Below are 13,549 nucleotides of genomic sequence, written 5' to 3' on the forward strand. Positions count from 1 at the left end.
ATGTAACGATGGTTGAAGTGTATCTTTGGTCGAAAATTACACCGGATGTCTAAATTAGAAAAGTTAGAAGGAAATACTCGAATTTCAAATCAAAAATCAAATTCAATCTCCAAATCTGTGACTCGATCTCGCGTTAACCCTAAACTTGCAGCAGAAACTAAGGGAGTAAAAATTAAAGAATTATTTTACAAAGGAGATACATTATACAACAGCACTCAATATGATAACAAATTCAGCGTTTATTTTTTTACATAATTCTTTTCTGAGCTGCATCGATTGTAAAGCGAATTGCAATTACGGTTAACGTGCGTTATTAATAAAGTTAGAAGAGACATCACAAGAGATAATAACACAAATAAAAATCGTCTAAAAGATCAGAAGTCCATTTATACGACGACGATTTTTAAATATCGTTCCAAGTGTATATACAATCCACACGATTCCTATTTTACAATTAAAGTAAAAAAACAATTCTGATTAATAAGAAAACAGAACTACGTATTTTTTTTTTTTTACAATATTTACTAAGTCAAGTTTAGGGTTAAGTATTTTGGCAACGTTAAGTATATTTTTCTTAAGTTTGTTTTCGTCAAGCTTGATGTTTTTTTTTATACGCGAATGAAGAGACAACGAACGAGTAACACGAATAAGATAACCGCTTGCAAACAATTGAGTGGGCTGTCGAGTGTAAATTGTTGGTGCTGATTGTTGGTGATGTCGGTGTTGTTGTTCTTGTATTGTTGTTATTGTTGTTGTCGGTGATGGTAGTAGTGGAGGGTGATGGTAGTGATGCTCGTGGCGGCCGACGGGGATGGTCGACAGAGAGTACGGCCGCTTACTTGAGTAGCTGATGGGCTCGCTCGTTGGCCACCTGTATCCTCGTCTCGTTCGATTCGCCCTGCGTGTCAAAAAACAAGAAAAACAAAAACGCAATGTCGTATACGCGAGCTGTCGAGGACCGGTCGGTGTAAATCGAGGCCGGGGATCGCGAAATGTCACCATTTCCGCGGACACTTTTAATATATCGCGGATGATTTTTTAGAGAAACTTGAAAAAGAATCGTCCAAGATTTATGAAAAATATCAATTTAATACGAAATATCTCTTTCGATCATAAAAATATTACTTTTCCTTATAAATATTAATTTTATTTATTGGAAAAATATAATTTTAAAATAATATAATTTTTAATTAATATAGCTATATTTGTTGCAAACTATTCCGCGAATAACAGATTGATTTTTATTCTGTCAAAACATCTCCACGTGACTTTCAAAAGATTACGTAATTCTTTACAAGAATCTCGAGACGAAAATGTTTCAAATTTTCTTACACGTGTTTTGCGACAATTGTGATCGTGACAATTAAATTACACGATCATACTTCTGCGAAATTCAGAAGATGACGAAATTCGCACGCTGCTCCTCGTGTCAAATGTATTTTAATCCAATCGATCTCGTCGGAGAGCGTCGGAGCGAAAGCCCGTCGAGAACGTTTCCAACAGTGAGTTCAAAGGGATCAACGAGAAGCAATTCCCCGTCGCCGTCGTCGACGGCGGCGTTCATTCGTGACAATCACAACGAGGATGATAACATGTGACGTGGGCGTTGTAACAACGTGTGTACAAGAATGAGATGACACATCTCAGTGCGATGCTCCACCGCTCGTTAATCTTGGTCTACACTAATGCTTTTTTTTATATCTCGATATAAAATCCATCAATCGAGAGAAAATCCGATCTTTACATCCGTTTATCTGTCATTAACAGATTGAATACCGTTTGCATCGTTTTTCAAAAAAAGCACGGATTATAATTTACGTGGCATTTTTCGAAAATGGATGAGGATACACAAAATAAAAATGTCTCACGACCCGCAGTTTTAATTTTGACGACAGTCTCTTCGACAAATTTGATATTTCTATAGTGAAAATATCACTAATTTTTTTCTTATGATTGAAAGACCAAAGGCTTCTCGCGAATTTGTCAAAATTTAAAAATATATAGGCAAAGATAATATTTTTTTCGAAAAGCATTGTGTACCGCAATTATCGAGCAACTGTTCACTATATATCGTCGTTGTATTTCGACGAAAGCTTGGTAATAATGATTAGTAAATGTTTTTTTTTTCATTATTGCACAGGTTATTTTTGTGGATCGGATTGTGGAGACAACACGCGGGATTGGTATCCGAGCGACGACGAGAAGACAGCAGAAGGGGAGAGGTTGGGGGAAATTAATTGTAGAACTGGAAATATTCGTATCATATAATCTGACATTTCAAACATTTTAGCAATTGTAAACATTATATGTTCAATATATAATATTACTCGTATATATATATATATATATAGCACAATATTCGTGCGCAATTTCATTTAATAATTTCAAATAATTTAATTTATAATATCAATTTATAATATTAAATAATATAGTTTACGCGCGAATATTTTCTTTCAATTCAAATATTCAACTTAATATTTATAATATTCTCGCTTCCCTCTCCCCTTCCTCGTAGAATAATCCCAGTTCCACAATCGTGTGTGTCAGGTCTCTAAATATGTATATAATAATACATAATATGTATAATTTTTCCTTTCTCTTTTTTTTTTTTCTTTCGTTTTCGACATCTCATCGTGATATGCAACTTGGGGCTCGGAGGAGGCGGATACGTGGAGACAGAGAGAAGAGACGCATTTTACTTGAGCAGGGCGTGCGCACGCTGGTTTGCCACGGCTATCCTCGTTTCGTTCGACTCGCCCTGCGGATTATCAGTTTGGATTTCGCTCATAGAGATGTGCGATGTGGTCGCGAATGAATGTGTACATGTATGTATGTATGTGTATGTGTGTGTGTTTAGTGCGGCTTTCGTCCACCGGTGTGATGCACAATCTCTCGAGTCTCGCGGTTTTCGCACGAGATTCAACCCTTTTCGACATTATACAGTACCACACGGTCGGATCGTGTAGTGATAATCTGCTAAGGATTATATCGCGCTTTGTACTAATCAGAGAAATTGTTTCAATACACTAATTAATATTATGCAATCGATCTTGTTTTTTTTTTTAAAGTGAAAAACTTAATTTAAATTTAAATTAAATAAAATTATAGAAAATTAATATTTTTGTGATTAATGAAATTTCTCCCCTGCATTTACATATAACTTTTTAATCGATTAATCTGATGGACTGTCCGAGATTGTGCACCCCACTCTAATAACCCATTAAAGACCATAATTATATTTTTATAGAGCACTGATTTTTGTGATTATCCAATTAAATAGATCTTTTACGAGTAAAGATTAAATCAGGATATATCGAAATAAAATTGCTTGAAATAATTGAATTAAATGTCAAAATTTTAAAATATGATCTTTAAAAGGCCAAAAATCCTCGAACGATCAATGTTTATTGTCGATATCGAAGGAAAAATATTGTGGTACAAAAGAATCCGACAGTTAATATCGAAAGCGTTGAACGATCGATGGGAAAAATAATATTACAAATCTAATAATAAGAAATTTGAGACAGAAGAAAGAAGAGAAGAGAAATAAGTCGATGAGTCGAGAAAATATAAATTTAATCTCAATAAATATCAGAGGTTGGAAGGTAAATGTCGATGCGTCAAATATCGATTAAATTGCGCGTTTAATTCGAGTTAATGCAAACGCTGTAAATGCTGTATATATGTTAAATACGAGTTATAATACGAGAAATAAAATTGATCGAGAGCTCAATAGCAATGAGTAGTGACAGATACTGAAGTATCGTTACCACGTTAGAGATGAATAGAGATGCATTGATCGTTCGAGGAGCACTTTTTATATTCATAGAATTCTGCAAATTTCCTCTCTTTTGTCTAGGACCTACTAAGAGGACTATGATAAAAATCCAAAAGTGATAGTGCATAGATTCTCAAGCGTTCTTACTTGAATAAAGGAATAATCATAAGAAACATGTAGTCCTACTTTCTCTAATGCAAATATTATTTCAACTTCAAGATATATAATTTAATAAAAATCTAATTTGACGAATTGTTAATTCAATCTTTTTGCTCAAGTTTAAAATTTTGCATCTCTTTATCTTCAAATTAGTACTTCAAAATATAAAAGAGTTTTTATTTTTAATCTGTCAGCAATTCTTTTTTTTGTGCCGAGAATCCATAGTCGTGAAAAAGATAAGTGGTGCAATAATTTTATAAGAACATAGAAGGCAGACTGTATCGAGAGAGGATGACCGAAGGATAAAGTGTGCCCGTGAAAGAAATCGAAAAGGTGCCGTAGAATAAAGAGCGACGTCTAAGACGAGGCGAATCATGGCGGCTAAAATCGTGCGGTGCGCTTGCGTAAGCATGCGTTGAATCGGAAATTGCTGGGATTATTTTTACCTTTGAGATACCGATATTGAAATTGCACTTTTGCAAACCGTAATTTCGACTTCCCACTTTAATCTTAAACAAGAAGATCGAAAGGGGGGGAGAGGAAAAAATTTTACAATTACAAAAATTGTACAAATTCGTCACTGCATTTCTGATGTGGTGTGTAATTAAATAAATGAATAAAATTGAGTTAGAAAACAAGATTCCTGGATAATCAAAGTGCATGATTTTTTTTTAACGAATACTATTAATTTCTTTCTGTATTGTGTTATCGAGAAACATGATTTTATTATTTGCAGCTATAAACAATGAATTTTAGTTTCATTTACGTCTTTGACATCATTGTATATAGAATTAAAAATCATTCGATTGAAAAATTTCTTTAGCTAATTGTTAGACATAACAGTGCATGTCACGTTGCTTTTTAAACACCGTTTATCCTCGAGACAAAAATTAAAAAAAAAAATCCTCGCGGATGGCGACGATGAACGTCGTTGAAACACCTGCTCGAATTAGGATCACATGACATACAAGGAAGAAGAGAGTGAAAGGAGGGAAGAAAGGAAAGGCCGATGGAGACATAAAAAAGCGAAAGCGACGACAAACGTGATGTGCATCGCTCTGAGCCTGTGCATTGTAACAGATATTCGCGCATTTATCGTGACACATGTCAGCTCATCCTGTATAATACAGTCCAGTAGACACGTGCAAATATAAATTAACTATATAATATATATTCTCACAGTTTAATTAAATTCAATAATTAATTATACAATTAAAATTTATAGAAAATTCAATGTCGAATTAAAATTTAGTTAGAGATATAAAAAAAGTAGACTAGAATTTAATTGCATTGTGAATTCAAGAATACGAGGAAATTAAAAATGTCTCAAGTTTGTTAAACTTTTAAAAAATTCAAGATCTGGAGTTGGAAAGTAAGGCACTTTTTTTTGTAAATCTCTAAAATTTTTAGTCTTATAAATTTTCAATTTTTCACATTCATTTTAATCAAGATTCTTCACAATAATCAAACTGCTCAATATTCGTTAATGGTTATATTTGCAGATGAATATTGGACTCGAATAATCTCATCGACATACTGGATTATACCACAAAGACTATCGCACTATAAATTCACCGATCTAAAATTTCATATAATAATTTTACCTTGGTCAAATAAACACCAATCTATTAATTACTTGTCAGATTGAAAGGCAAAAAGTTATCCTTGTGACAACAATTACTTAATCAAAACAATATTTTGTCCTTTATTGTAAATTTTGCAGCTTTATTTCAGACAATTTGGTATTACTCTGACTTTTATCAAAAATGAAGGAAGAGTGCATTCCAACAATGCACTTTTACTTCTAATTCTTCAATTTTTCTAAGACGTATCGTTTCTCCAAGAATTTAACAGTATGTCGACGAGCACGACGGACGCAATTTTCCGGATAATTTTTTTAAGCTCTTGTCCAGCTGGAAAAACATAAAGACTCTCCCTATTCTATACGCAGAATAGAATTTCTTAAAAAAAATGTCTAAAATATTTCTTCGTAAAAATATCGCCTCGTAATTTCGTTTTTTATTTCGCCGTGATGAGAGGGGAGGAGGCGGTAGCTGGACAAGAGACTTTTTAGAGCCATGCCAAATAGCTCGGCAAAACTGCGATGTGCAGCGTGGACACCGGGTGGTGATGATGGCGCATTCCCACTTACCTTGCGATTGATCCTGTCGATCTGCCGATTCTGATTCTCGAGCTCGCTGCCCATGTCGATCGCCATGTTCCTCAGATTGCCGATCATCGTGTTCACCTGGCCCATGTTATCCTCCATCTCCACTTCGCGCGCGTCGTTCGTAATCTTGGCGATGTAGCCACTCTGGGGCCCGATGCCGTTGCGATCGTCCATCACCCGTTGGGGCTGATTGTTGACGACCTTGCCATCGTCGTTGCCCTTCCACGTGCCCTCGTCCTCCTTAAAGCTGGCGCCTCTGCGCGCGCAAGATCGCGAGCGACGTGATTAAGTTCGGATCTATCGCGAGAAACTTTGCGGAAACTAACATGATGTTCAGCGAGAAACATCAATTTCACACAAATTGCAATTTTAAATAAATTTTGAATTTAGTGCGATATTCTGCGTTAATTTATAGACTTGCATCGCCAATTATTGTTAATAAGTCAGCTTTGATGCAGATATCGCCAAAGTTCGAAGCTTATAAACGAGAATTATAATTTCATACGATAAGTCTTTTTTTTATATATGATTTAAATTTAAACAATTCCTCATTATTTATATTTATTTATTTAATTACTAAAATTATTTTTCAACATTTATGTTTAATTTATTTCTTAACTCACGTGCGATCAAAAAATCATGTAGATTATTAATAAGCCTGATAAGAGAAGTAAAGCATTTTTTCTAAGATTTTTTTTTAGAAAGAAAGAGTGATGGTAAAAAGAAGAAAGTGACGAGAGATAGCTAAGATAAGCGTGTCATACTTGTTACAGGGAAGAACGCAAAGGCCGCAGCACTTTTCCATTCCAGTGAGATTCTTTTCGGCCTCTTTCATGTCGGCGTTAATCTGGTCCATGCCCTCCTCGATTCGGTCCAGCTGTTCTGTTTTGTTTTACAAGGAATATAACGTTAGTTAATCTGTGATAAGACGATGCTCGGTCACGAAGACTCGAAAGGGAAAGGGCAACCACGCGAGAAAGATCGTTACCTCTATAATTAGGAGCCGTAACAAATGCTCTAAAAGCAAACTAAACTAAATTCGATCTAGAAAAGTGTCTACAACACTCTATTGATAAGAATGTCTCACGTGATGTATGTATAATCAAGCTCCTAAAAATGGAAACAGCCTTAACTCTTTGCGTGGTGGGAATCTTGATTTTTTATTCACACGCGAATCTTGATTTTCCAATATTGGATAATTTCTATAATTAACTATCTTTTTACTTAATTATTTATTTTATTTTCTTATTTAATTATATATATATATATATATATATATATATATATATATATATCTCACGGGGATTCATCTTCGTTATTTTAATCTTTATCGTTACGCGTTTTCTAGAACTTATATTGTAACAATATTTTTTTTTTTCATGATTTCAAAGCGAAAAGCCATCGCGAAGAGTTAAAGCTCCGACTCGTGTAGCTTTATAAGCAGCTCGAAATTATCGGAAACAAACAACGTAATGTAATCAAGCGGTCGCCGATTAAGAAGGCAAACGCTGGATGTGCATTGCCCAATCCTCTTTCGCTAATTTAATCTCCTGGAGAGAGAGAGAGAGAGAGAGTGAGAGAGAAAGAAAGATAAGCGACGGTTCGTGTAAAACCCTCACCCAAAGGAAAGGGGGCGCCCCTATTTTAAATTTTCCAATTTTCCGCTCGCTTCTCTCTCGTCTCATTTCTGCGCGACGTTCATATCTCGGATCATAAAATCGAGAATCTCGCGTCCCGCGCAAAAATTCAAGAGAAAATTTCTGCAAGTATGAGTATACTCTTGGACTCCTGCACGGATCGTTTATCGATAAGATACGGACGCCCTTTACCCTTTCCTTTCAAGCAACTGCGTTCGATTTTATATTCTACCATGAGGGATCAATCGAGCGGATGGACATTTTTTCGGTGATAGAGTTCATTATCCACAATAGAATAGAAAGAATGGACAAGGAATCATTTGTTTAAATGTTCAATTAATAAATATATATATTTTTACAATAATAAAAATAAAAGAATTGAGATATAATCGTGCATTTTGTTATTACAAAAATTAATAATTTATAGACTCTATCAAACGCGTGGAAGTTTTATTATTACAAAATTAAAGACGATAAGAAATAATTTTTTAATAATTACATTCATACAATATAATCTTGTATGAATTATTATATGAGAGAATCGATACTTATTTTTCCTATATTTTCATCAGAATTGAGAAAAAGCTAAAGTATGAAACTGTTCCGGAATCACCGGATTAAAGGTCGATCTTGCGAAAAGAGAAACATCCGCTTGATGGAACCCCCGAGACTGCACAAAGTAAAGTGCAAAACGAAAGCGCGGCAGTTAAGCGAAGAGTTTCCCCTCCTTGCTCGACGTTCCTGCATCGGGTGATTTTGCTGTTATGTGCCTACCGGATATGTACAGTGGGTTGGTTTCTCACGGTGGGTGATGGAATTTTCTACACTAAGTGTACAGGATATCCCGAAATAGCTCTTATCATACTTTCTTGATCGAGACTTGGAAAGGACGAAAATTCGATGAAATTTTTTATCTTATATTAAAGTTTTTTATGATAATAAAATATTATCTACGATCCATTTATATTGCCTGGATTGTCTTAATTTGCTACTACATTTTATTATAACAAAAGATAAATATATTGCCGGATAAAAAGGCGATTATTATTATTATATTAAAGAATATCAAGTTGAGAAGCCAAACAAGCCAAACAATTAATGAAAGAAGTATTTCGAGACACTCTGTATCTACGTAATACTTATTAGGTTTAACTACGGTATACGCGATATTTGTCTAAAAATACAGACGTCCGGGTGAATAAATGTAACACGTGTTCAGCTAATATTGTGTGTAAAAAAAAAAAAAAACAATATCATTGTAATGTAACGGGTATCGGATTTGGCCGAAATTACGCGCGCCGGTAACAGTTTGGTATTTTGGCTAAAAAAGCATAGGCTGGATTCGCGACTCTTCGCTCAGCATCCTGCATCCGACTTTTTATTTCGAAGATGAAAAACATCGCGAGAGATGTCCGCGGTAAAGTAAATGTAAAGATGTGATTACACGCGCGTCGTGGATTCCCGGTTACGTGTCGTGAAAACTCGATCACGTTTATTGTCCGCATTTGTCTTGTTTTCCTCTGTTTTTTCTGTAAAAACTCGCATCGCACGATTTTTCGCCGAGAAAATTTTCGCGTAAAATCAACTGACAACGAAATTTTAGTCCACATATATTGAATGGATCCTTTTTACATTGTTGGCTAATAAATTATGTCGATTATCGGATCTAAGTCATTCACTTAGCTATTTTATTTCCTTTTTTATTTCTGGTTTCGTTATGTAATTTAATGTTGAAATTTCCTTTTTAAAGCATTCAGAAAACAATTAATAAACAATAATTTATTCTCTTAAATATTGAAATTAGAATTTATTAATTATTTTCTTAGACCTCTGGTGGAAGTTTTTATTTATTTTGATGTAAAGAAAGAGTAATTCCATCCTCTGTGATTTTATATTTTAACTCCACCTTTTGCATCCGTCTTATTTCTTTTTTTTTCTCAAAGTTTGCGTCAGTCTTACTTTAAGTACCGAAAAAAACATCCTGTTTAATTTATAATAAAAACTTACAAACACAAAAAACTTTCAAAGTGCAAAAAATCGTGAGATGCGAACGAAGCCTGAAGGAGTTCAAGTAAAAATCTCGAAGATGCGGAGAGAAGGAGAGTAAGGAATGACAATGATTCAAGGGAAATGGGAAGAAGGGCGAGAAAAGAGAAATACAAGAAGGGCGGAAAGTAAGTATCATAACAATTAGTATCAGTTACGCAGTGTGAAAGAGAAGGTAGTATAATATGCAGACGCAGCAAATGGCTAAGCCCGAAGAAGCTGAAGAAAGAGAGCGAAAGAGAATCAAAGAAGCGCGCGAGAAGGGCTATCAGAGATAGCCGAAAAGAAAGAAAAAAAAAAAATATATGCTGAGCGCTGTGAGCGAAATGTAAGTGAACGGTATAACGATGGCCGAGTGTTGCCGAGTAGTATGTGTGCGTATATGTGTGTTCGGACACAAACACACGCACATACATGCTAAATATTATACATAACGTATCACTCAATAACGGGGGCGTAGCGATAGGATAGCAGAATGAAGCGATGCTTGTCTTGATCTCTCCGAGAGAAAACTCTTTCACGTATATTTATTTCACGGGAGAGAGATTTCTTCTTCTAGCCGCGAGTTTTCTTCTTCTAGCTCTCCTTCAAGATCTATTAGCTACGCCCCTGATTGTTAAATAAGCAGCAGTGTTTTCATGATGCTCTCGCGTGTAATCATCAATGTACACGCGATTATCTCTCGGGAAAAGGGGAAAACGCGGATGTAGCAAGGCCCAGTTTTTGTCATCGTATCTGACTTTCCGATGGCTTGTATCTTCGAGCGTTCGGTCGATTGTCGTTACGGTGATTATAATCTTTGCATTCATAGACATGGTAATCGCAAGAAAAGACGAGAATTTTCTACATAATTAATCGATATCGTATTAACAATGATGAAGAGAAAAGTTGGAAAAAATTGAAGATAATAGAATGATAAATGTGACGAAATATCGCTTCTCGATGAATTGAAGCGAAGAGCAGGTGAAATTTTCGGGAAATCGACTTTTGAAATCGAAGGTCCCGCTACCGATCCCCCCTTCTCCCATTTTAGAAAAATCTGTACAGGAGATGTGTGCGAAATACACGGCAATATTTCGGAGCGATACTCGAACGAACAGATCCAAGGAAGCGGAGATGCGCAGGAAGATGATACTTCCGTTCTATCTTTCCGGTAGCACTGTGTTATCGCACTCATTCTCGCGAGATATCGCCGCGTATTTCCCAGAACGATAAGAAAAGTATTCGCGCTCGGTTTTCCATTTTCCCGCTATAAGTCGGCCCGTGATTGTGCAAATAAAGAGATAATTATTTGAAAAACGGATTAACACAATCGCATCGGGCCAATCTCATCCCTTTTGATAATGCTAAACGCCCACATATCCGTTTATATAACATCTAAAATATTTTTACCACGACGAGGGATCGCAAATATTTATAGCGACAAAATTGCGATGGACGAGTACTATTCTTATCCATGGTATATCATATACGTATAGAAATACATATTTTTAATATGTGTGTATGTGTATATTCTGTAAAATTGATATTTGTATCGTCGGTTGTCGTTGCGGAGAGTAAAATCGCTTTTCATATTTTTCGAGTATCTTTTTTTTTTTCATTCTTCTTCGCGAAGGGGATCAGTTTATTGTTTATGTTAGAGGCTAGAATGGAAATGGCTTACCGCCTTGCTCGTCCAGCATTACGAGGGTTTTCATCCCGACCTCGTGGCTCTAAACAGGCAACCGACAGGCAATCAGCGGCGTGTTAAACATTGAGGAAAAGTTACATCGCCGTCGAGACGCTCCCTCGCCTCGCTCCGCGATGGTTCCCTCCCCGGAAAGAAAAGATCCGAGGCCCCCCCGTGATATTCACCAATGCCAATGCGGGGAGAAATGAAGTTCGGGAGATAGATGTGAGAAAGATAATGATAGAAAAAAAAAAGAGAAAGGGAGAACGATGAGAGAATATCGGAGCGGCGAGAGGGCGCGAACGACGAATTTTTTTTTTCAGCCTCAACTAATTAATCTATTATGCGTATCAGGGGATGGATGGATGGAGATATGATGACGTGACGTCAGCAAATGCTGACATCGGGGTTTAATGGCAATGATGATTGTGAAGGAGGGGATCGTAGGAACGATGAGAGAGAATCAAAAGGTTCATCATCCATTGCTCTTTTCCAATTAATTTTTAAGGCATTAAATGAACGAAGATGCAAAAATACTTAATCTATTATAGATAAAGAAAAAATGAATAAATGACGATGTATAGATTTTGACAATCCTTGATGACTAGCGCATTTATGGAAAATATTGAGAATTAGTAGCAAAGCATCTAGAACAAGTATTTGTTACAATTATTCTTCCACGAATCTCAAAGGATGAATGAAAAACTCGTTTATAAATGATAAGTGAAAGTGATATTATGTCAAACACTTGAAATAAAAAATTAAATTAAATTATTGAAATAAAATTAAGATAAACCTGCGTGGCTTTCATAACAAGGATTATGATTCATGAACTCAATGCTATAATCTTTCGCATTCAGATATTTGTATAAATACAATAAATATTTGTAAATTTTTCAACTATATATGTATATATATATATATATATATATATATATATATATATAATTATATTTATATATAACGATACGTTTTATTATTATAAAGTAAGGTTTCACGTTATGCAAAAAGAAAACTATTACAAGAAAATTATGTAAAAATATAAAGTATGAAAATTGTTCTCAAGTAGAAAATTTTAAATAAGAATAATTTTTAATAAAAAAAATAAAATCTTTATTTTCAAATACATATTTTAAAACGGAAATTATATAAAGAAAAGAGAGACAAAGAAGAGAGAGGATAAAGTGTCTCCCCCTAAATTTATTGTATGTTTCTTTAAATTTTAATAATTATTCCTTCAAATTAAAATAAACTTCAAATTTACGCATATTTGTTTTCAAATAAATAATATTCGTATTAATTTCGATATAACTCTCAAGTGACTGAGAAAAAAATAAAGAATCTTATATTTCTGAGTGCAAATGATTACATTGACACACACCTGATGTGTGACGCATCTCGAAGTAAATGAACACCAGAGCAGAGCAAAGCTAGAAAGGAGATGGCAAAGGCAAAAAAGATAGAGACAAACAACCAAATATAGTCAAAGGTAAAAGAATAAACGGGACATCCTTCGAGAAAAATATCCCGTATACACGTAGTAGACATCGATAGAACGTCATGCCGTTGAAAGATACAGTATCGGAGATCGGTATCAAGGATCGGAGGGAAACAAGATCGGGGTAACGAATAGAGTTTCATCGGATGCCCTAAACACGACAGAAGTTTATGAGCGATAATGTAGTTGTTCGAGTGATTTAACATCGATGACAAAACGTCGTCACGAGTCAACCAAGCCATCCGCTAGCGAGAGTATCGTTCTCGTCATCGCGAGATCTCCCGTCATTTGCCTTTGCTCGATGACAGCCGAAACAGCGGATGGATCATTCTCGACGAAGAAGGGTAACGAAAATCGACTCGCACGGTCGGCGCTTATTGCATTGAATTATCAGATTATGTCGATTATGTCATTAAAAGTGCAGATAACGATATTCCACAAAAGAGATATCAAATAGAAACTTTTCTTCTAATCTACGAAAAAAATATATCTGTCAAGAAGTAAATAAATTGAAGCTTTATAAATTTTTCTCTTCTCTGATTAATATAATTTTTTGTTTTAATTAAAAAAATAATATATACTACTTCTCATT

General features: G+C 35.0%; 1 protein-coding gene across 4 annotated transcripts in view; it reads right to left on the minus strand.

Moving 5' to 3' along the window:
- Positions 1-219: 219 nt before the first annotated feature.
- Positions 220-13,549, minus strand: part of LOC126855924 (synaptosomal-associated protein 25) — a 37,064-nt gene continuing 23,734 nt past the window's right edge. For all 4 annotated transcript variants that reach the window (XM_050604009.1, XM_050604008.1, XM_050604007.1 and 1 more), the window contains exons 5-7: positions 6,872-6,989; positions 6,090-6,363; positions 220-898 (exon numbers count right to left, since the gene is read on the minus strand). In XM_050604009.1, the coding sequence (XP_050459966.1) occupies positions 836-898; positions 6,090-6,363; positions 6,872-6,989 (455 nt within the window). In that variant the 3' untranslated portion in view covers positions 220-835. The remainder of the gene's footprint in view (positions 899-6,089; positions 6,364-6,871; positions 6,990-13,549) is intronic.

This window comes from Cataglyphis hispanica, chromosome 17, assembly GCF_021464435.1.
Source record: "Cataglyphis hispanica isolate Lineage 1 chromosome 17, ULB_Chis1_1.0, whole genome shotgun sequence".
NCBI lineage: Eukaryota > Metazoa > Arthropoda > Insecta > Hymenoptera > Formicidae > Cataglyphis > Cataglyphis hispanica.